Genomic DNA, 23,986 nt, shown 5'->3' on the forward strand with positions numbered 1-23,986 from the left:
AGGTGTGGTGGCACCTGTAATCCCAGCTACTGGGGAGGCTGAAGCAGGAGAATCACTTGAACTGGGGAGGCGGAGGTTGCAGTGAACCCAGATTGCGCCACTGCACTCCAGCCTGGGCAATAGAGTGAGACTCTGCCTCCAGAAAACATGTGTGTGTGTGTGTGTGTGTGTGTGTGTGTATAACAAGCAAAAGAAGTCAGATATAAAATGACAAATTATGTGACATAGAATGACAAATTTATGTGAAATGTCAAGGAGGGGCAAATCCAAACAGGCTGAAAGATTACTGGTTCCCTAAGACGACGGGAGTTTGGGGAAAATGAGGAGTGACTGCTAATGGGTACACAGTTTCCTTTTGGGGTGAAGAAAATGTTCTAAAATGAATTGTGGTGATGGCCGCACAACTCTGTGAATATACAGTACTAAAAGCCACTGGTTGCATACTTTTATTGTATGGTATATGAATTATATCTCAATAAAGCTGTTTAAAAAAAAAGATCACATCGTAGAGTCTGTAGTCAGAAAGTGTGGATTCAAATCCATGCTCCACCCTTTACCTTGGGCAAGTTACTTAATTTCTCCTTGCCTCAGTTTCCTCCATCTGTAAAGCAGAGGCAGTAGCAGTAATAAGACCCACCTCTCTAAGGTTGTTGTGAGAATTTAATCAGACAACACATGTAGAGAAATCAAGGTAATGCCTGGCACATAGTACATGCTCAATTTTAGCTATTATCAATGTCATTATTAATGGACTCATTTTACAGAAAGGACACTGAAGTCAGAAGTAAAGTAAGTTGGTTGAGGTCATACAAGTAAAAAGTGGCAGAGGACAGATTCTAACTCAGGCTGGTGTGGCTAGAAAGCTTATATCCTTTCCACTGAAGAACCTTGCCTCTCCACTATACACCTATTGTGCCTTCCAAAACCTACTAGTGACTGATCACTGGCCTTCAAACCAAAAGAAATCCCAGCTTGGCTCAGTGGCTCATGCCTGCAATCCAAGCACATTGGGAGGCCGTGGAGAGAGCACTGCTTGAGCCCAGGAGTTTGAGACTGCAGTGAGCTATGATGGCACCACTGCACTCTAGCCTGGGTGACAGAGTGAGGCCCTGTCTCTTAAAAAACAAACAAACACACAAACAAAAACATGATTGTTGGTGCTTGGGCACCAGACCAATCATGGATTCAATCACTCTGACAACTCAGAACATCTTCACAAGCATGACAGCTATTTCCATGCCACTGGCCTGAGTCCAGTCGACACAGCTCAATAACTCTTCTGCAGTGAGTTGGTAAAAAGAGGGTGCAGGAAGGGAGTCGGGTCGGATTTTATTTCTGGCTGTTTGAACAGTCAGCTTTGGTGTATATGCACAAGCTCCCTAATGCCTATGCCTTTGTGAACACCATGGAAAAGGGGGGTCCTGAAACATATCATCACTGATTGGATGTTAACAATATGCCAGACACCATGCTAAGTACTTTATGGCTATTGCCTATTAATCCTCCAAAAACCCTATGCCCTAACCCTACTCCTGCTTTTTTCACATACAAAAATAGAAGGCGTGAGATCTCAAGGAACTTGCCCATGGCAAGGCCCCACAGCTAACAGGTGCCTGGTCACAATTTTAATGCAAATTTGCATGAGTCCAATTTTCATAAGATAATGAGGCAAAAAAAAATCAGCTGATAGTTACATTTAAGACCTCTATGTTCCTAGTTCTGATACACTAAGCTAAGCTATAAACAGATCATTCTTATTTGTAATTACAAAGAAGCCATTAATAAGCCAAAAGGAAGGTGCTAATTTGGCAACACAGGCACAGCCCTGTCTACCCTATGATTTTAAACCTGACTAAGCTCATATAACACTAAAACATAGCTTCACTTTAAAAAAACAAACATACATACAAACCACCACCCCCACAATAGGCACCAAGACAAAGATAATTATAAACGGCTTTGTCAAAAGGCAAGTTGAAAAAACAATTATTAGAGCTGCTCAGCTAAATGTCACCATCAAGGTTGGCCCCATAGGAAACGCACAAGGTCAACCGTTCCCTCCCAGACCTGGGGCACCATCAGAGGATGGTTCCCACAGAAAAGAGGGACACATTAGTACCACCTAGCAATGCGCCTGGTTAATCCCATAAAGCCAGTGAGCCTACATAGGGAGTCCTGAGCTTCAAACACATGCCTTTCCTATTAGAATTGGAGAATAAATGCAAGAACTCCACCCTTTGGGTATTACGTAGCCAACCCCTGGGAGCCTGTTAAAAATACAGAATCTCAAGCCCTAACTTGGACCTACTGATAAAAATATGCATTCTAACTAGAGCCCCTATGTGATTAATATGCACATTAACGTTTGAGAAGCACCTCCCATCAGGGAGGTGACGGGGAAAAAAAACGTTCGAGAACCACCTGTCTAGCACCACTCTCCAACAGAAGTTTCTACCATGGTGACAACGTTCTATAGCTGTGCTGTCCAACACAGTAACCACTAGCCACATGTGGCTACTGAACATGTGAAATGTGGCTACTGCAACTGAAGAATGCAATGTTTAATTTAAGTTAATTTAAATTTGTAAATAGCCACATTTACTATATAATTAACCATACCCCTAGCAGTCATTTAAGCCATTTCCGATTTTTTGCTACTATAACTAATGCTATGGCAGACACTGTGTGCATATAGCTCCCCCTCCATATTTTGTAGTTAACTATGGATCAAAGGGCACTTTTAAGCCTCTTCATGTGTAATGACCTATAACTTTTAGCAATTTACAGTGCTGCAACCATGAGCAGAATGCCAGGTATTAAGAAAAAAATAGTACTTATTTTCAGAAACAGTGAAATTCATTTTTATACTTTAAGAATCGTTTTGGTAATCTCTAAAATTTTTCCTGGGAGGGAAAAATAAAAAGGCTGTGGGAGTGCAGAGGAAGACTGTGAATTCCTTATAGAGGCACATGACAAAACTTAGTAAACTGATACTTTGAAAATACTGTTTTAACTAGCTGCCAGTAAGAGACACAATAATTTTATTTTAAACCATTAATCTATGGACAAGACTAAAAATCTTACAATTTATGGTTTCAATTGCATAAGTATGTTACATATTTAAAATACCATAAACGTGGTAACTGAATGTGTTCTTGCATGGTATACTTAGCACAATGACCAATGCCCACTGCACCTAATGGAAATCAACAGACAAAAACAAACAATTGCTCCGTCATACTGGAACATACTCCATCCAGGCAGGGGGCAGCAAAGACAAGAGACAGGGAGGGGAAAGGTGAGGTTTCCTGTATCAAATGTGGAGCCAAAGCCAAGCTACTAAAAATAATGAAAATGCAAATCAACAAGCCTTCCTAATTCTTTTGACTTAATAACAGAGCAGATGAAATTGAAGCAAGCTATAAAAAAAAAAAGTTCAGGTGTTTGAAATAGCCTTGTTTCTAAACTTAGAAAAAGACCTCATTCTTCTATCTTGTATGCCATTATCATATAAACTGAGTGAAACTGACAGTCTGCATCATTATCCTTTATTGGTGTCATGGGAAACTTCAGATATGGGCTGACATTTTTTTTTAATTCTGAAACGTTATTAAGCTCCTCTCAAAAAGTCCGTACTTGCCTAGAAACAAAAATTACTGGCAGAAATTATATGTGATTTGCATAAAAAGGCACCCAATTTTCCTTTTTGTAGAATTTGTAGTTATACAAAATCATCAAAGGCCACTGCCTGGTAAAAGATGTATTATCCACTAGGTGGTGCAGCAATGCAGAAATAAAAAGGGAGAGACTGCCTGTTCCCTACGAATTGAAAATTTCAAAACATAATTTAGATGAAATTAGAAATAGACTTTAAAAATTACAATAAAAGGCAGGCACGGTGGCTCATGCCTGTAATCTCAGCACTTTGGGAGGCCAAGGTGGGTGAATCGTCTGAGCTTAAGAGTTCAAGACCAGCCTGGGCAACACGGTAAAACCCTGTCTCTACTAAAAATACAAAAATTAGCCAGACGTGGTGGCGCATGCCTGTAGTGCCAGCTACTCAGGAGATTGACGTGGGAGGACAGCTTGAGCCCAGGAGGCTCAAGTGAGCTGAGACTGTGCCACTGGACACTAGCCTGGGTGACAGAGTGAGAACCCATCTCAAAAAAAAAAAAAAGTGAGAGAGAAGGAAGAAAGGAAGACCCTGGCACTGATCACACCTGCAGTGATGGCTCTCTCAGAGTCACTGAGGCCAAGGGAAACATCCAAGGACTTGGCACCAATCAAGATCCCCTTGTCACCATGAGGAATGAATAAAGCAACCCATAATGTCTACACCAGGTCCCAAAGCCACTGCTGCAGCACATTACTGAGGAGTAGGTAAGAAACTGGCATTAGGGTATGCAACAGAAATGTTTACTAAACATTCTGAGAAACGGATGTACACACCAGAATAAGAACATATTGAAGGAAGAAACGGCACTATCAAGAAATGTTTATCTGAAGGAGAGCAACAAACCACCACCAAAAACTGTCTACTAAAAGAAAATCCAAGCGAGAACTTCTACAGCATTTGCCAAGATGAATTAGGCTTTTGCTTCCTCTTGGGGCCTGGAGACCAAGAGACAGACAATGTCAAACACACCAAGCTTTCTCCGACTGCTCCAGTTTATAAGTAGTTCAAGTTCCTGGTATGCACTAGCCAGCTGTATGATCTCTAGGTTCTCTGAGCATCCGGTGAGCAACACTCATCTCACAGGGTTCTTGGTGAGGATCAAGTGACAATTTAATATGAAAGTTTTTTTTCTTTTTTTGATATAAGTTCTTGCTATGTTGCCCAGGCTGGTCTCAAACTTCTGGGCTGGAGCAATCCTCCTGCCTCAGCCTCCTAAGCAGCTGGAATTACAGGCATGTGCCACCATGCCCAACTTTATGTAGAGGTTGCTATAAACTGTAAAGTACCAGTCAAATGAGGGGTGTTTCTAATATTAATATAAGCCCCACTGTAGCAAGGGCAATCAACAGTCGTATAAGCTTAATATAAGATTTAAAACATACAGCTGGGCATGGTGGCTCACGCCTGTAATCCCAGCACTTTTGGAGACAGAGGCGGGTGGATCACTGAGGTTGGGAGTTCGAGACCAGCCTGGCCAAAAAGGCAAAACCCTGTCTCTACTAAAAATACAAAAATTAGTCAGGCGTGGTGGCACGTGCCTATAATCCCAGGTAGTCAGGAGACTGAGGCAGAAAAATCGCTTGAACCTGGGAGGTAGAGGTTGCAATGAGCTGGTATCATGCCACTGCACTCCAGCCTGGTCAACAGAGTGAGATTCTGTCTCAAAAAAAATTAAATAAAATAAAAATGAACTGCATTCAGTCATTGAACATTTAGTCTCTATTGTACATCAAACTTTGAAAACAAAGACCTGTCAACATAGAACACAGTCCCCACCCTCAAAATGATGTTGGTTTTTAGGACACAGAAAGGCTTGGAAACAGCTAACGGACCTGGAGTAACAGTGACTGATACATACATTTACTCGCTCAAAGCCTTTCTGAACCTTCTAAGCCAAAGGAACCTCACAAAATTTCTCCACTGCTTTTCATTTCTCCAAGCCTTTGAACCTTCACCAGCACTTTATTGTTACTCTGAAGTTTCCTCTGACAGGAAATAGCGAACTGTTTGGAACTGAAATAGTCAACAAGTCAGAAACACAACAGCACACGTTGCAAAGTTGAAATCCTGCAATCCAGAGAAATAGGAACATCTGAAACATCAAAAACACAGAAATGTTTGATGATAGAAAGACATTTCAGTTTTATAGCCTTTCTACACCCTAAAAACAAAGTATGCTTTTATTGATCACCACCTAACACGGAGGAAATCTGCATTTGCAACTTCTCAAGTGGCCCTTGTTATCAGGTCACCTTACTACATTGAAACCAGAAGCAAACCTGCCTGTCAGTGCTCAGATCCAACCCTTTTTCCTTTTTGCTCTTCCAAGCTATGAGTGACCGCAGACAGGGGCGTCTCATGCAGCCAGCATCTTCCCACAAGTCAGCATCCTGATCGACTATTCCTAAATTGCAGAACAGGAGACAAATCAAGCCAACACCCAGCTTCCGGGAGGTCTGAGGCAGGCCAGGAAACATTTCATCGAAGGGCCTGACAATAAATATTTTAGCCTTTCCACTACAAGAGGCAAAATCAAGGAGATCATATAGATACTTATATAACTATTTAAAATGCAAGAACAGTTCTTAGCTAGCAGGCAGAAAAAAACAACAAACAGGCAGCCGGCTGTATGTAGCGTGCTAACCACCAGACTCAATTTATGCAAAAGTTAGTAACAGAAGACTGATGTGCAGGGGCCATGGGTCCTTACCTGCCAGGGGCTCACACGGGTGCGGGTACAGGCACACACACATCTCAATTCCTGGTTTCTTTTGCCTCATTTTTCATTTCTATCCTCAACAAACTTTAGGTCTGTCCTTAGCATCAAGTACACTATTTGGGGATAAACTTGTTGTGAGTGTTTTTATTGGGTTATTTATTTCCTTGTATTTGTTTAATTAATAAGAGATAAGTTCTTAGTGAGTACATAATCCAAAAGTTAGGTCAGCTCAAAGTCAACTATGCTTGGTAGCAAATTCTCTGGTTATATTTTTACCTAAACTAAAATCTGAACTTGTTCACAGTTTCCAATCACATACTGCAGGGGAAGCTGACCTAAGGTCAAAATCTTGCTTCAGATAATCTTCAAAGAAGAAGATTAACTATGTTTGTCAGTATTATCAACACATGTATTGGGCAAGACACTGTGTAGAAGAATTGTGTTGGACACAGAGAAGTAAAAACCATGACTCCTGATCTCAAGCTAGGATGCAATTTATTTATGTACCCTCAGAAAAAGACAGTGAGGGAGGTAGCACCCACAACTCAAGGCAAACTGCTACAGGAGAAGTTTGTTTTTTTGTTTTGTTTTGTTTTTTGTTTTTTTTTTTTGAGACAGAGTCTCGCTCTGTTGCCCAGGCTGGAGTGCAGTGGCACCATCTCGGCTCACTGCAAACTCCACCTACCGGGTTCACGCCATTCTCCTGCCTCAGCCTCTCGAGTAACTGGGACTACAGGTGCCTGCCACCACACCCAGCTAATTTCTTTTTGTATTTTTAGTAGAGACGGAGTTTCACCGTGTTAGCCAGTAAGGTCTCAATCTCCTGACCTGGTGATCCGCCCGCCTCAGCCTCCCAAAGTGGTGGGATTACAGGCATGAGCCACCACGCCCGGCCCAGGAGAAGTTGTTTAAAGAGGGGATAAGTACTGGAAGTTTCCCTTGCCCACCATCAAGTCCAATTTAGAATGTGGTCAGAATCATATATCCACCATTTGTCAACTTTCCTTTTTCTTTGTCTTTTTTTTTAAACTTTTTAAAACTTTAAAAAAAAAAAAGGTGGAGTCTCCACTGTGGTGGCCAGGCTGGACTGCAGTGGCTATTCCTATTCTCAGGAGCAATCAGAACTCACTGCAGCCTCCAACTCCTGGGCTCAAGCGATCCTCCTGCCTGCCTCAGTCTCCAAGTAGTTGGGACCACAGGCATATGCCACCACACTCAGCAAGAATCTCAGTGAATCTGAAAATGTTACTAACGTTTTAAATAGTAACACATCCTTAGACTGCCCACAGAAACTCAACTAACCTATCAATTCTGGGTCCTGGGGAAAGACACTGAGGAAGAGAAATAAGCACCCTTCCCAGGGTTCAGTGGAGAAACAGGAAAGAAGCAAAATTTGTATGTGGGACTTCCTAGGTCTTTCTACCCCTTGGGCTGGTTGCTCTGGTTATCAGTGTCCTCCTCCTCCACCCTGTCCCGAGGCCAACATCTCAACAGTATCTGCTCCATCACCAGAATGTTCTGGCTTCAGAATTCCCTATCTTCATCCCCAATCAAAATTATCTCTTTAACAATGTGTTTGGTGTCAGTTAGATAGTAGAAGAAAGCTGACTAGTCTACTCCACACTAAAGTGTGGCTGTCTGATAGCCTAAAACCTCTTGGAGGTATTTGATGTTTTAGGAGATGTACTTTGACCCCAAGGAAACTTGCAGTGGGAATTCCAATCCTCAAGGCAAGCTCCCAAACACAGCATATCTAAGTTGTTCCTTCCAATTCTATAACCCAGGAGTTTGTAACCATAAGTTTTTCCTGATATTGATAATAGTTTTTGAGTGAAGGGGTTGATGGGACAACACAGTCATTTCTAACTAGAGGCTATGGACTTGAAGAAAGAATACTCTCACATGATAAGACATATTCTTATTATTTCTGTAATAAAGTTGTGGTTTTAGCTAGCTGTATACATAATCGCTTAATATCTCCCTGTAAGGCTGTTCTTAGAGGCAACTTGGAGTCTTTGGGGTCTCATACAGTAATGAACACACAGAGGTCTCTGATGAATGAAGACATCTCTTGACAACACTGATATGTTACTTTTACTCAAGATTCTCTGGGGATACAAATATTTCTATGCACTTTCAGCGATGATGTTTAAACTCCTAATAATCAACACAGGGCCTTGAGCTTCTCCTATTTTCTTGCCACTGCGATTCTAAAAAGCAGAGACTGGTGGAATTGACAGAATCTACAGGTTTCAAATTAGTCAAATGGATCTTGGCTCAAATCCCCTCCCTGTCACACAAGCCGTGTGACACTGGGCAATTTACTTAATGTTTCTGAGCCTCTGTTTCCCACCTATAAAATAGGGTTAACATTTACCCCTAGTTGATTGGGAAAAGTCAGTGAGATCTACCCCAAGGGCCTACCACTACATCAGCCCTGTGATCTCCTTCCCCAGCTTTGCTAGAGAAAAGCTAACCAAATGTGGTCTTACAGCAAAGCAAACCACACCTCACTTTGTCTCCTGGGCTCCGTCATGGTTAGGCATTCAACAGATCAGAAGTTCCACTTAACACATGGGAACTGAGCTGGAGTGAGCCAGCCCCCAACACACACCATAATATTTGTAGAACTCAAGAACACATTCTCAGAGCAGTTCTATAAGCTCCACTAATGCATATTTTGGACTTCTCAGTCCAATAATACAAAGTCACAGGTTCAAAAGATCTCCATATTTCCTGCAAAGTGCTTTTTTCAGGAGGCAAGGAATACTCTAAGAAAGGGGAGAGAATACACACCCAGTGTGATAAACGTGTGCTTATCACATTCCAGTCTTTTGAGACTCACCTTCTCTCCCTTCTCTTCCTTTCACCTTCCCCTATTTACTGAGCAACTACTCTACATCATGCCTACCTAGGAATGCAAAGAACCAGCCCTGCTCTCAAGAGCTCACAATCAACACTCCCTAATGTTAAAACTGACCACCCATACAACAAGAGGAGGAATCCAGGCCAGTGGGTTTAGACCCTCACTGAAAACACACTGATCTTCTGAAAGGATAAACATGTGCACTGAAGCCTGTATCTAATTGAGGACATTTTTTACAGTTCACTGTTTCCCAGCATTCCTTTTGATTACGCTCGTCTCAATCAAAAAGCTTATGTTGCTTATGTTGCTGAAAGATAAAGGACTATCCATGTAGCAGACTACACTAACATAGTCAGTATATCTCAAATTGGAACAGACAAAAGAGACAGAGAAACAGAAATGACAGCATCCCAGTTTCTACAACACTTAAATATAAAGCCAGCTTACTAAGTCTGGTAACCGTCTGGAGTGGTATGTTACAGCTGTTTATTCAGGACAGTTCATTGCTGTGATATAATCCAATCAGGTCAACATTTATATTTAATCATCCAATCACACTCAAAGACAATTCAGAACAACAATGCAATTGTTACTTGGAGCTTACTACTAAGCCAAATGAGATGTTTTTCCCCCACACAGACAAGTGTATGTTCCTTCTGTTCTATTAATAGGCGAGAGATATTCTTTCAGGCCGTGCATGCTGACTGCAAATATTCTTTCTGTGGTAACAAAAAGGAGCAAAAACATTGCCAATTTATGTTTCCTGAAAAAGTACATCACAAACATGATACTTAGAAGTTTAGCAATGCCTGAACTAATTTTATTTTTAGCTCAGTCCTGTTTCCCCACATTTCTCAGCAGAAACGCCCACAGAGAAATTTATCTTTAAAAACCAGGTGACTAACAAATTCCTGATTGTGGGGAGGTTCCAGGGACTAAGGAGGAAACTGATGGAATTTCAGCTGCCTCTCTTAACTTTCCCTAACTTTTGTGGAATATTAGTTCACTTGACAATTTATTTCTAAAGAATATTGTCAAATCAAAATAAAGGCTGTACTTTATAAAAATACACAAAGCAACACCACGGGTCCCTTCCTCCAGCTGTAACACTACTAGCTGAAATATTTATAGATATTTGGGTCAGAAATATGTATATTGATTTAAAACCAAGAATTTTTGCCAAAAGGAGTGAATTAGGTCAATGCCCATAAGAAGCTCCCCTCTGGCTCTATTTTCTAGTCTCCAAACAGTGAAGCCCTTTGTGCATTGTATATCAGCCACTGTAAACTGTTTGGACATCCATTGTTAGCCCTGGCCGACTAAAAGTCTGGAGAAAAAGAGATAAAACCAAATTCTGTCAATATATTTCTAGCACATTCATTTACTAAGCAAGCTTTACAAACAGCCAGCTCACTTGAACTGCTAAACCAGTGGCTGAAATAGTCACTGGTTATACTTATCTTTCCACTTTGAATATTTGCTTTCCTTATCACTTCAAATTTCTCTGCAAGGAGCCTTCAGAAGTAGTACTACAGAAGTAAGCCTAAAACGTTAATCAATACATCTTGACCACTCCGTTTCTAGCAAATTACCTTAGGGCAGTAATAGTAGGGTCCCTGGAAAGTAAAACAGATTTGGGTTATAGGAAAAAGTATTTGAAGGAGGAAAAAATTCACATTCTAAAGTTAAGAAAAACTCGGTTCTTTCCACGTGTGACATCATTACAGACAGGCTGTTGCCAACATTGATCCAAGATTTTTAAATGTCTTAAAAGCACTACATTGGCCAGGTGCAGCGGCTCACGCCTGTAATCCCAGCACTTTGGGAGGCCAAGGCAGGCGGCTCATGAGGTCAGGAGATCGAGACCATCCTGGCTAACACGGTGAAACCCCATCTCTACTAAAAAATACAAAAAATTAGCCGGGTGTGAGAGAGACTCTGTCTCAAAAAAAAAAAAAAAAAAAAAAAAAAAAGCACTACATTATAGCTCATGTTTCATAAAATAAGCTCACAATAGGACAGACACTTCTGCCAAACTACAGTGTTCCCTCCGCGAGAGATTTGAGGTACAAAATATGATAAAAATCTTCCATCTCATTTATCAAAAGATAAAGGAAGTTAAAGACAGGGAAAAAAGTAACCCCATCTATCAGCCAGATTTATATATTACCTTTTATTTTATTAATAATAAAGTGGAATGACTTTGAAAACACTCATTAGGTTCCATAAAATTATACATAAAGCAGCAGCTCTTAGAATTAAGTCACCTTTCAGCTCTACATTAATTACAGGCTTGAAAACTAATTTCTCAAGCTTATACCTTTAGAAAAGTACCTAGAATCACAGAGCAATAGATGCAGAATCTGAGAGGCCCTTCCAGAAAAACAACACCTTATGTGGCAGGGAGCTCTTACAGTGGCATCCATGTGACTATAAAGTGAAAAGAATGAACATGCATTATAGAAATCAGTCTGGGCCGGACACGGTGGCTCACGCCTATAATCCCAGCACTTTGGGAGGCCAAGGCGGGCGGATCACCTGAGGTCAGGAGTTCGAGACCAGCCTGGCCAACATGGTGAAACCCTGCCTCTACTAAAAATACAAAAATTAGCTAGGCATGGTGGCACCCGCCTGTAATCCTAGCTACTCGGGAGGCTGAGGCAAGAGAATCGCTTGAACCCGGGAGGCAGAGGTTGCAGTGAGCTGAGATTGTGCCACTGCATTCCAGCCTGGGCAACAGAGCAAGACTCTGTCTCAAAAAAAAAAAAAAGAAATCAGTCTGGTGCCCAAGCATGGTGACTCACGCCTATAATCCTAGCATTTCGGGAGGCCGAGGTAGGAGGATCACTTGAGCCCAGGAGTTCAAGGCCCGCCTGGGCAACATAGACAGACCTCATCTCTACAAAAGACTTAAAAAATAGCCAGGTGTGGTGGCGCATGCCCGTGGTTCCAGCTAATCGGGAGGCTGAGGTGAGAGGATCACTTGAGCCAGGGAAGTCAAGGCTGCAGTGAGCTGTGACGGCACCACTGCACTCCAGCCTGGGTGACAGGGCAAGCCCATCTCAAGAAAAAAAAAAAAGGGAGAGAGAGAGAAATCAGTCTGAACTGCAGCAGCAGTTCTTGAGGAATAATGATGAAAATAATAAATTATAACCACTGCCATTTACTGAGCACCTCAAAGCAACCCCAGGTGGCATCTATGCCATTTCTTCTTTGCTGGCACTGAGTTTCTGTTTCTACCAGAGATCCCCCAACTCTCTTGCCAACAGGGTTCTACCAGCGAGGTACACGTGTTTGAGATCTGGAAGGATGAAGGAAAGCAGAAGCCGTTTGTTTTTCTTCTTCCTACAGACAGCAGCAGTAGCAGGCAAAAGTTGGATTCCTCAGACATGAGCTTTACAGCATGTCCAGATTCCCTGCCCTTTCACCAGCCTCAAGGCTGGAGAGGCTGAGAAGGTGGAAGGTCAAGACCTTCTGGGTCTGCTCTGGGTGGCAGCAGCTTTCTAACTTTTTTTGCGGCAAATCAGAAAGCCAGCGGTGGTCTTCCATTTTTTGCGCATCTCGCCTTTTCTTTGTTCTGAAGGCAATTAATACTCTGTATTGAATCCCCTTCTCCTTGAAATAGCTAGAATGACATGTCTTCTTGATTGAACCATGACTGATAAGGTAGGCCCATTTTACAGCTGAGAAAACCGAACATGAGAAAAAGGTAAATTGCTCAAGGTCAAGCAAGCAAGTGGCAGTTCAAAAGAATTCACACCCAGGTTTATCTGACTTCAGAGGTAAAGAATCAATGTTAAACATCCGTAACCTGGCTGGGTGTGGTGGCTCACGCTTATAATCCTAGCATTTTGGGAAGCCAAGGTGGGCAGACTGCTTGAACTCAGGAGTTGAAGAGAAACCTGTCTTTACTAAAAATACAAAAACTAGCTAGGTGTAGTGGCGCATGCCTGTAATCCCAGCTACTTGGGAGGCTGAGACAGGAGAATCACTTGAACCTGGGAGGCACAGGTCGCAATGAGCTGAGATCACGCCACTGCACTCCAGCCTGGGTGACAGAGTGAGACTGTCTCAAAAAATATTTTTTTAATTTAAAATAAGTTTTTTAAAAAATCCCTAACCTATGGTCCTAGGAATTCACACAAGAGAAACGGGTGCACATGTCCACAAGGCAATGTGTAGGTGCTTTTCATGGCAGCTTTATTCATAATAGCAAAAACACTGAAAATAACCCAAATACCTATCAACAGAAGAGATAAGCCAAATGTGACAGATGCATATAAACGGAATACGACTCAGCGGCAAAAAAGAACTACTGAATCTCACGCAACAAATATGGATGAATTTTCACAGAGGTTAGGCTGAGTGAAAGATGACAGACATAAAATGTTGATTTTATTTATATATGGGTCCTCTCCCAAGTTCAAGCAAAAGTGTTCCACGGTGAGAGAAGTCAGAAGAGAAGTTCCCTTTTAGGTAGGTGTGGTAATCATTGGAAAAGTGGCAAGAGAGAACTTTCCAGAGCGATGGAAAATTCTAGTTTTTAATCTAGGTGGTAATCATGCAGGTGAATACGTTCATGTAAAAATTCATCTATCTCTGGAACTAGAGTGATGATGGTGTTTACAAAATACTGTGAGTGTATTAAATGCCATTGAATTTTATACTTTAAAATGGTTAAAATGGTATACTTAATGTTATATGTACTTTACCACAATAAATAAAATTCACTGGCCAGGCACAGTGGCGCTCACGCCTGTAATTCCAGCACTTTGGGAGGCTAAGGCAGGTGGATCACCAGAGATCAGGAGTTCAAGACCAGCCTGACCAACATGGAGAAACTTTGTCTCTACTAAAAAAAAAAAAAAAAAATACAAAATTAGCCGGGCATGGTGGTGCGTGCCTGTAGTCCCAGCTACTCCGGAGGCTGAGGCCGGAGAATTGCTTGAACCCGGAGGGCACAGGTTGTGGTGAGCTGAGATGGCACCACTGCACTTCAGCCTGGGCAACAAGAATGAAACTCCATCTCAAAAAAAAAAAAAGAAATTCATCAAGCACTCTACTTGAGATTTGTGTGTGTGTATATGTATATACATATATATAAATTCAATGAAATTGATAACACAGAAAAAGCTTCATTATCAATATGCAGACTTTTAACAGAGGTCATGCCACTGCTTCTACAGGAAAATTTTCTTCATGGAAACATACCAGGCAAATTTTTTCAGCTCTAAGTCTGGCAAATTGAGTCTACCTTTTCTGCCTCTTCCAGATCCTTCACTGCCCAAAGTCATCTGCCAAATTGTGCACTTAAATAGTATAAGTAGACTAAATATTTCTCCCAGACCTTTGATTAAAATTCAATTTAGGCTCAAAATGAACTTGGGGCCTCTTCCTTTCAATGTGTTGCAAACTTGGGGCCTCTTCATTTCAATGTGTTGCCACTTGCCCTTGTTTTTAGGCTTTAACAATAACACCAGAAGGAAACGCACAAATGTTTCCAGTTCCATTTCTGGAAAATTTCAGTGAGCGTCTAAGATGCCACAATCTCTCTCCCCTCTTAAAACTCACCCAGACACTAAACAGACCAGCCCAAGGAAGGCAAAGTGCTCTGCCTGAGGTGATGTTGAAAAATTCCAACATGCCTGAAGTTATGCTGAAACTCAGATGACAGCAGTGATTTTACACCAGTGAACAATGTGGTTTTTTGCAGTAGTTACCAGTAGGCTCATCTTCAACACATTTGTGAAGAACAAATCAGAAAGGGCTCCCAGCTGCAGGCCTGCCCCTCCTTGCAAGCGTGTGTCACAGGCAATGAGGCCGGGGGAGAAGTCCATGGGGGGTGGAGAGGAAGAGGAAGAGGAAGAAGGATTCTCAAGAAGCTCTGCAAGATGGTTGCAGTTGCTGGCTTAGCCTGCAAAGTAAGGAAGAGAATCCAGCACACGTGGTGCTGGTACATAATTTAAGCTGCAACTGAATAATAGATCTTTCCATCACTTCATGAGCAAAACAACTACCAGCCACTCTTGGGCTCTGTTTGTCTTTTTAAAAAATGCTTTTCAGAGAGAATCCACTGGATCTCTAGAAAAAAAAAAAAGAAGAAAGAAAGAAAGAGTGAGAGAAAGAAAGAAAGAAAGAAAGGGAAAACACAAACGTAGTTTAAGGAGCACAAAAACATTTTAAGATGATAAGAACAAATAGAAATAATTTAGAATGTTCTCTAGGCTTTATACTCAGACTTCAAAACCCTCAGAATCTTAAGCACAAAAGACTTTGAGATGATCAACTGCAACTACTCATTTTCTGATAAAGAAACTGAGAACTAGGCCAGGCGCGGTGGCTCATGCCTGTAATCCCAGCACTTCGGGAGGCCAAGACAGGCAGATCACGAGGTCAGGAGTTCGAGACCAGCCTGGCCAACATGGTGAAACCCCGTCTCTACTAAAGATACAAAAAATTAGCAGGGCCTGGTGACACGTGCCTGTAATCCCAGCTACTTGGGAGGCTGAGGCAGGAGAATCGCTTGAACCTGGGAGGCAGATGTTGCAGTGGGCTGAGATTGGGCCACTGCACTCCAGCCTCGGTGACAGGGCTAGACTCCATCTCAAAAAAAATAAAAATAAAAAAATAAAGAAATTGAAAACTAGAGTCACAAGACAGCAAAAGCCACCCAGCTAATCAGTGGTGCAGCTAATGCTGCTTCCACGCCGTTACAAAAATGGTCTGGATGAAATTCTATAATTTTTTTTGGACAAAATTTTCTGGATGAAATTCACAATTCTAACAAATGATCATCTACTCACTATATAAATGTCAGGAATCCACTGTCCTAATTTCTCAATTAGTCACTTATTCCTACTAGCTTATACAACAAGCCTGCCCCAAATCAAGTCAGTCCAATGTTTAGTGGATGTGTTTGGTGCTCTGTTAGCTTCTGGGGTTACCAAGATGACTCAGACCAGGGAAGGGCTCAGGGCTGATGGGAAGTGATAAGGGCTAGAATAAATACTAGCATGTGCATCCTCACCAATCACAGGCAAGAACACAATTGATTCAGCCAGACTGCAGAAGGGTAAGGGAGAAACCAGGCTGCTAAAACTGAGCTCACCAGGAAGTTCCTTCCAAATGATTCATTCCTTTCAAAAACAGAAATGTTTAGTTTTGCTAATTAATTCCCTCAAATAATTCCATCTGCTTTGCCATATACACCTAGGAACCATCTTCCAAGGACTGAGAGTGGAATGATTGTCTCTGGAAACCTACATTACTTACTCCTCCTGTTCCTATTACAGAGCTCCACCCAGGGTCTCAGGTGTGCTCGGCTTTATAAGGCATCAAAGAAACACAACCTAGAACTCGGAACACTTCCTTCAATACTCTGAAAACAAATGACTCTCAACAAATGGAAAAAATGGCTCCAAGTGCAACATTATTTCCCCCTCAGAAGAACCTAGAAGGTCCTTGAAGCTACATGTCCTGGAAGAGTTCATTAATTCCTACTGATGACTACAAAGTACTGTTTTCTCTATTTACCTTCAACTCAAGTGACAAAATCCAAAGTATCTGCAATGTTCTCATGTCTTCATCAAAGCTTTTAATACAATGGCAAAGGCATAACTGGATTTTAGTCACATTCTCTTCATTACAGTCATAACTGTTATCTACCAGTAAGAATAACTATGCTAATAACTCTCTCCCACCATGGGTTACAAACATTCCCTCCAAATGCCTGACTTGTCACTAACTCGTGTGTTTAGTACCATAGTTATATAGGGTATCTATAATTTAGGGCATACTATAAAGTTTCCAAAGATGACACCACCATGTTTTCTCTGTGAACATAATGCATATATTTAATATGGCTGATTAAAGTCTACAATAGAAATAATAATTACCACACTAATTAATTCTGAAGTCCATGTTCACACACACACATACGTAAAATTTAGTGAACGTGTGCACTCAAGAATGTGACATAAGATCTTTGCCATGATTAAAGGTATGATTTGAAATCTTCTGGTCAGCCTAACTTCCTAAAACACAAATATTTGATTCATGGAAGATCCATTAACAGATCCACTTTCAGCTGGGCACGGTGGCTCACACCTCTAATCCCAGCACTTGGGAGGCCAAGGCGGGTGGATCACAAGGTCAGGAGATCGAGACCATCCTGGCTAACACAGTGAAACCCCATCTCTACTAAAAATACAAAAAATTAGCCAGGTGTGGTGGCGGGCGCCTGTAGTCCCAGCTACTCGGGAGGCTGAATGGCATGAACCCAGGAGGTGGAGCTTGCAGTGAGCCAAGATTGCGCCACTGCACTCCATCCAGCCTGGGCAACAGAGCGAGACTCCGTCTCAAAAAAAGAAAAAGAAAAGAAATTTACTTTCACCACCACTGCTGTTACTGCACCCCCATACAGTAACTGTAGGAAGAGAAACAAAATAGAAACCATAACCACTGATATTCTAATTGAGCTAAAAAGTAAAATAAACATTCATTATAACGAAATGTATCTGACTATGGTCTGCAATACACAACGGTGTGTAAATGGTTAAGGAAAGCTACATTATGTTTTTCAGGTTAAAAAACCTGATTTAACTTTAACCCTCTGGCAGAGGCACTAAACAAATATCTGTGCTGATTTGAAATGACTAAAGTACAAGTTACTAATTGAAAGCTTAGGATTTCTCATAAATGGTGTGAACACACACATCACTAGAGTCTACTGAAACAGTATTTTCTCTTCTCCTTGATTCATTTACCTGCCATGAGCATGCATCTCTCTAGGTCAAAGCAGGGATACTTGTTTTCTACCTCAAGGCTTCCTGTTCCTACGAAAATCCTTGTTAAAGCCTATTTTACAGACCAATACAAGCTTCATATTAAAAAAAAAAAAAAAAGAAAAAGAAAAAAAACAACTCATCCAGTTGGCATTCTTCCGAAAGACTTTCAGAAATTAAATGCGTTTACAGGTGAGGCTGTTTGGCTGTCCACATTCTTCGGCAATGAATCATGAGCAAGAGTCACTTGATAATAGAGTGATGTCCTTCATCGATGCCAAAATACTTCCTCTCCTATCACTCTATCATATCAAAAATGTCATACCAACAGACTTTTAAAAACTGCAGAATGGCTTGTGGAAGCAGAGAAAGGAATCAGAATTGGGCCAGACATTAAAACAAACAGCTGGCTCTACAAATACACTGTCTGCAACCACATCTAAGAGATCTGAGTGGATAAGAGCAGGATGCACACGCTTAAGACAGAAAGTCCATCAAATTCAACTTTCCTGGCTATTCTGGGCCATTCTGTGTTTGACTTTCTTGAAGGCATGGTCGAGGTATACCAGGCTCTCTATAAGTAAGCACCACACTCATATTTTAAGCAGTATTATGCACACCTCAAATGTCAAGGGCTAGCTTTACCATTTTTGCCTTAGCCTCATATTACTCATTCCCAGAGTTGATAATTTTTCTTAAAGCAAACTCACTGCTTTACTTAATATTTATTTTTGTCTCATTCTAAGCAATCTAGCCATGAAATAAATGGATGTGGTAGCTGGTTTTCTGTTTTTATTCCTAACGTATAATATTCATGCATCATAATTGAAAAATAGAATATATATCTCTCTGCACCACCTGTAAGTCTGTCTGTATACCAGACTTTGGAAAGCACTGTTTTGGGGATAGCATAAAAGGTAAAGAAAATGCTTTATTAAATGATTAGGTATTTTGCGGGTATGACAGTCCTTACACTGTCTCCTCTGAGAGCTCTAGGATGATGAAGCTTTGGTTGTTTAATGGCCAGCTGGATGATAGAGACATGAATCCCTTTAAAAAACAAAATGGAACCGTCACTGTTATGGGTAGCCATTGCCCCAGCTTGTGCAGGTCTTCTGGGGCTCTAGCTGTCAGTCACCCAGTTCTAAGAAGTGCTTTTCCTAATCAAATGGAAAAAGTGGAAGCAGACACTCTCCAACCTGGAACTCTGCCTCTCACACTACAATGTATGCAGCATACTAGCTCAACTGCTTTCCTAGGTACCATCCAAAATTAAAACTAGTGGCCAGGCACGATGGCTCACTTCTGTAATCCCAGCTACTTCGAAGGCTGAAGCAGGAGAACCGCTTGAACCTGGGAGGCAGAGGTTGCAGTGAGCCAAGACTGCCCCACCACACTCCAGCCTGGGCAACAGAGCAGGACTCCATCTCCCAAAAAAAAAACAAAAACAAAAATAAAATTAAAACTAGCTATTGCAATACCGCATATTGGATTTTCATGTCTGAATTTTTTTCCCATTGCTATCACATAGTCTTTTCAAAAAGTTTTAATAGTAATACCACCTTAGACCCTCCCAAATTCACTTTCTATATGGGCATCTACTAAAAAGGCTGATTGCAAAAATTCCTATGAGGGTGAAATAGGCCCTAAATAGTTTTTTTAACCTTAACAAAGTTCACATAACCATTGATGTGTTTAACCCACTAAACGGGTGTTAAATCTAACCTCTGAGTCTATGTTTCTGACCCTAAACCTTGGATTTAGGATCAAGACACAAACTCAGTAAAACGCCAGAGAAAACTGTTCTGCTTCCCTCCACTCCCATCTGGGGCAATCTCACCCTCAGATACTACCATATACCAAATCACCTTCTCTGGAAAATCAAGGCTGGTTGGTCCAACAACTGTTGGGCCCCTGATTACTGTTTAGAGTCAAATCAATGAGGCATGTTATTGGGAATCAGCTCTCAACCTAGATAAATTCATCTGTAGCCGCAACTGCTTAATGGGATTCGTTCTAGAGATAAGGCAAGGAATTCCCTGGTGGCTCATATTGTTGGTAGAATATGTTGAAAGTTTCAGCAGTGATTGCGAACCCTTCTACCGCTTCACCCCGCCCCCGCCACACCCACACTTCATGCCTCTCCCCAACCAAGTCTGCATGACTTTTTAAATTACTATTTATATTACTACACATATTATTGCACACAGGACTAAAGTGGCCCCGCCTAGTTTCAAGAACTTGTGTCTCGTAAAAAGATAACCTTCTTAAGGAGGGAAAACCTTGCTAACCTCAAAATCTCCCTTGCCTTCAGCAGTATGCAGAAAGTTCTCACACTTGTCCTGAAGAGAAATGGTTGGCCGTGAACTTTTGTCAGTGTACAAAGAACTAGATCAAAAGTTAAATGTAGGCAGAAGTCATTGCAAATGCAATTCCCCTGGGGGTGATGTAAAAATTCATTGGTCTTAAGCCTATGAATGCCTCAAAAATAGTTATGGGGTGGGATGTTTACTGGGAAACTAGTTCGCTTCCTTTGGAGGGAAAGTCAAGTCATTTAATACATTAGGGATTTCTATGACTTCCCCCCACCCAAAGCTTCGTTATGGCCTTCAAGGCCTTTCAACAGAGTGTGAACAACAACTCTTTCAGTTTTTTTCCCGGACACCTACCTGGCACCTCCTACTTGTATCTTTAGATCTCACCTCCCTTATCAACCCAGGACCCGGCACTTAAGAGTTTTCAGCACCCGTTTGGTTCATATTACTAGGTACCATTTACTTAGCATCCACCACATGCCTTGTACTCTACGTCCTTTCATTCAGACCTCACTCAGCCCGGTGAGGTGGACGCATTACTAGCCCCATTTTCTACAGTAGCTTGCTCGGTGAGGTATCTGTTCAAATGCCCTTTATTCCCAGCAAGAATCCCCTGAAGGGAATGCATATAGGACCAATCCCACTCTTGGCTAAATTTCTGTATTGCAGAGTGTGCATCGGCATCATACATTCCCTCCCTCAGTCTCAGGAATCCCGACAGAGATTGCAGAGTAAAGTCTAACAGTTTCAGGTCCACTAGACTCCTAAATGGAGAAATTGAATCTTGTTCATCTTTGTATCCCCCACAGTGACTGGCAGGAGTAGGGGCTCATTCAGTATTATAACAGCTGGACGGTACTGAAAAAGTAACAGCAGCATTTCAGAGGGGAAATGTTCCCTTTCTTCATCAATCTGCATAAGTAGCTCTGAAAAGAACTAAAGTGGCCCCACTGCAGAAGTAGCTCTGAAAAACCACAAGAAACACCTCAAAAGCCACCGGTGCTTTAGTAAAGCACCTCCGCTTCTGCCATCTCCCCACAATGAGGAAGCTCCAGTACCCTGTCCATATTTCTAAATGGCACTCATCGGATTCTTAATGACTTGCAGGCTTTCCCAACGGGACTGTGTGACAGAGCCACGCTCTTGCCCATCTGCGTAATCCCCACACTGAAGTGGAGCTGTTCATGAAAACTTACTGAATAATAAAATTTCATTCTCTCAAGCAGGATATGCAGTGGTACTTTGCTACAAATACATTTACCACTACGAATTTCTCACTTCAAGCGATCTCCTGCCTAGGTGTGCGCTCACAGAAAATTACATCTCTTTCTGAGTTATGCAGGCAAAGGTGGACCCGTTTTCCCAAAAGGACCGTCAGCACACCCAGCACAGACCACCTGGGGAGCTGAAGAAAACGGCCTCCCTCCCTCCTCCCCGCTGGGATTCCCCGGGCTGAGAGCCGGAGTGAGGAGCGCAAGGCAGTTTCTATCATGGGATGACTCTCCGCTGGGAACTTCAGGGAAAAAAACAACCATCATTACTAAGGCCAGACAGCTGCCAGAAAAGCAGCCTAGCCTAAGAACTGAAGCTGAAATAAAAGTGGGAGGCTGTATTCCATTACCAAGCGCGGGAGCACTCACTCCCAAGTTTGTCCACATTTCAAGAATGTTAAAACCCTGTGGTAGAAACCCTTGATTATTTATAACTTAAACTACCGTGTAAAAGCAGAAACTTGACAAATGAAGACATAAAATAAAATGAACTGGTGACAGGTAGGACAGTACTAGAATACAAAGCATTCATCACACTCCTCTTTTGTGGGTCCTTCCAAATCTCCATCCCCATTCCCTAGTGGAAAAAAAAAAAAAAAAAACCTTTTACTTATATTACAGACGCAGCTGATTGAAAAGGAAAAGGAATTCTGCTTTGTGATGAGTTTTCAGTTTCTCTCACGTACACAAGCCTGTAACTTTGCATCAATACCGAATGTGGTTTCAAATAGAGAAGGAAAACACAAAGACACGGAAGCGACACAACAGACACGAGATGCCTCCAAGCCAGCAGAAATACAGGACACCGGGTTCAAGACAGTGTCCCCTACTCGCGCCTTAATCTCCAGCCCAAGTGACTTCAGAGTAAAGGTTCCAGGAGCACCGGAGGCCACGAGCCATCAGCCCGGACGGTGAAACCTACCCCTCCCCTGCATCCCACGTCCGGTGGGAGAATCCCAGCTTCCTACGGCGCATCGGGGAACAACTTCAGAGCAGCACGCGAGCAGAGCCCTCAGCGCTCCCACGCTCACGCTAGCGACCCTCCTCCCAACCGCGCGGCGCAAGGAGGCGCTTACACGGAGCAAACCTGACAGCTCTCGCCGGGGCGGAAACTCGCGGTCTCCTCGCACCGGCATCTCGGACGCAGGTCCCGCGTAGGCGCGCAGCTCGGGGCCCCGCTTCTGCTCCTGCTCCTGCTCCTACTCCTCCTGGGCACCACCGGACAGTGTTCTGACCCGCAGCCCCAGCCGCCGCGGTGCCGACCCGCGGGGACCCACCCCTTTGTCCCTCCTCCCGCGGCGGCGGCGGCGGCGTCGGCCCGCCCCCGACCCGAGCGTTGCACCTCCCCGCCGGCCGCCCGGCCCGGGAAACTCTCAAATTGGCCGCTACCACCCACGCGCCTGTCGGGGAAGGGCTCGCCGGCGCCGCGCCTCCGAGGCTCCCGCAGCGAACCACGTCACGCGCGACTCCTGGACGAGGGCGGGAGGCGGCGGCGGCGGCAGGAGAAGCCGAAGGCCCGAACGGCCCGCAGCCCCCACGCCTGCACCCTTCCACCCCCGCCAGCCCGATGGTTCGCTCCGCGGCGTGCACTGGAGCAAGCAGGTCCCGCTCCGAGCGCGCGCGCTCTGGGAAGCGCTGCAAGTTTGGAGACCTGGAGTGAGCTCCGGACGCTGCTGGCCCGAGTGTCCGCGGTGTTTCCCCGGTGAGGTCGCGGGGGCATCCTGTAGGAAGACTTTTTGGCGAGGTTCGCAGGGCCTCACACAGGCAGCTTCAGCTCTCTTAGAAGAGTCGAACTGGGAAAACCTCAAAGTTTTGGGTCCTGTCTAGAGGCCTGCCCGGCCAACCAGCACATACACGGCCTTGCACCCCAGATTTCTGAGCCCAACAACTGCCTACCCGAATTCCGAGGGTATAAGATGTTCGTATTAAATATTAAAACATGACTTTTCAGGACAATATACTGCAGGTTATCTCTTTGGCACACTTCCAACAACTCCAATAAAGAGATTGAAACTCCTCTCCCATCATCAGCTTATAAAAGGTTGCCAGTAGGTCACAACTGCTTATCTGACAGGATTCATGTAATGCAACTCAGTGTGCTTATTCGTTTCGAAGTCCTCTATGTGCAAAGAACTGTGCAGTGAGGTAAGTGTCTTTATTTTAAGAGCATACAAATTAATTTGGAGAATCCAAACAGGTACCGATTAAAAATATAACCTTGGGTTTGAAATCTTAAAAAACCATCTTGTAAGAGAATAGTTTTGCCTGCCCTGCTCTTCTCTTAATTGGAAAGCAAAACTCGACCTAGGCTCACAACTAGAAGGTAAAAGGTGTGGTTTGCCCCAGAGGAGATGCA

General features: G+C 42.9%; 1 protein-coding gene across 8 annotated transcripts in view; it reads right to left on the reverse strand.

Moving 5' to 3' along the window:
• TJP2 (tight junction protein 2) overlaps positions 1–23,986 on the reverse strand; it is a 129,986-nt gene that overhangs the window by 59,866 nt on the left and 46,134 nt on the right. For 2 of the 8 annotated variants that reach the window (XM_055272340.1, XM_055272339.1), the window contains exon 1: positions 22,707–22,868. The exons of 2 other annotated variants lie outside the window; for them this stretch is intronic. In XM_055272340.1, coding sequence (XP_055128315.1) covers positions 22,707–22,766 — 60 coding nt within the window. In that variant the 5' untranslated portion in view covers positions 22,767–22,868. Of the gene's footprint in view, positions 1–22,552; positions 22,572–22,706; positions 23,089–23,986 lie in introns of those variants that run through there. 4 more of the 8 variants (XM_055272342.1, XM_055272343.2, XM_055272335.2 and 1 more) reach the window with 4 other exon arrangements.

The sequence above is a fragment of the Symphalangus syndactylus genome, chromosome 3, assembly GCF_028878055.3.
Source record: "Symphalangus syndactylus isolate Jambi chromosome 3, NHGRI_mSymSyn1-v2.1_pri, whole genome shotgun sequence".
NCBI lineage: Eukaryota > Metazoa > Chordata > Mammalia > Primates > Hylobatidae > Symphalangus > Symphalangus syndactylus.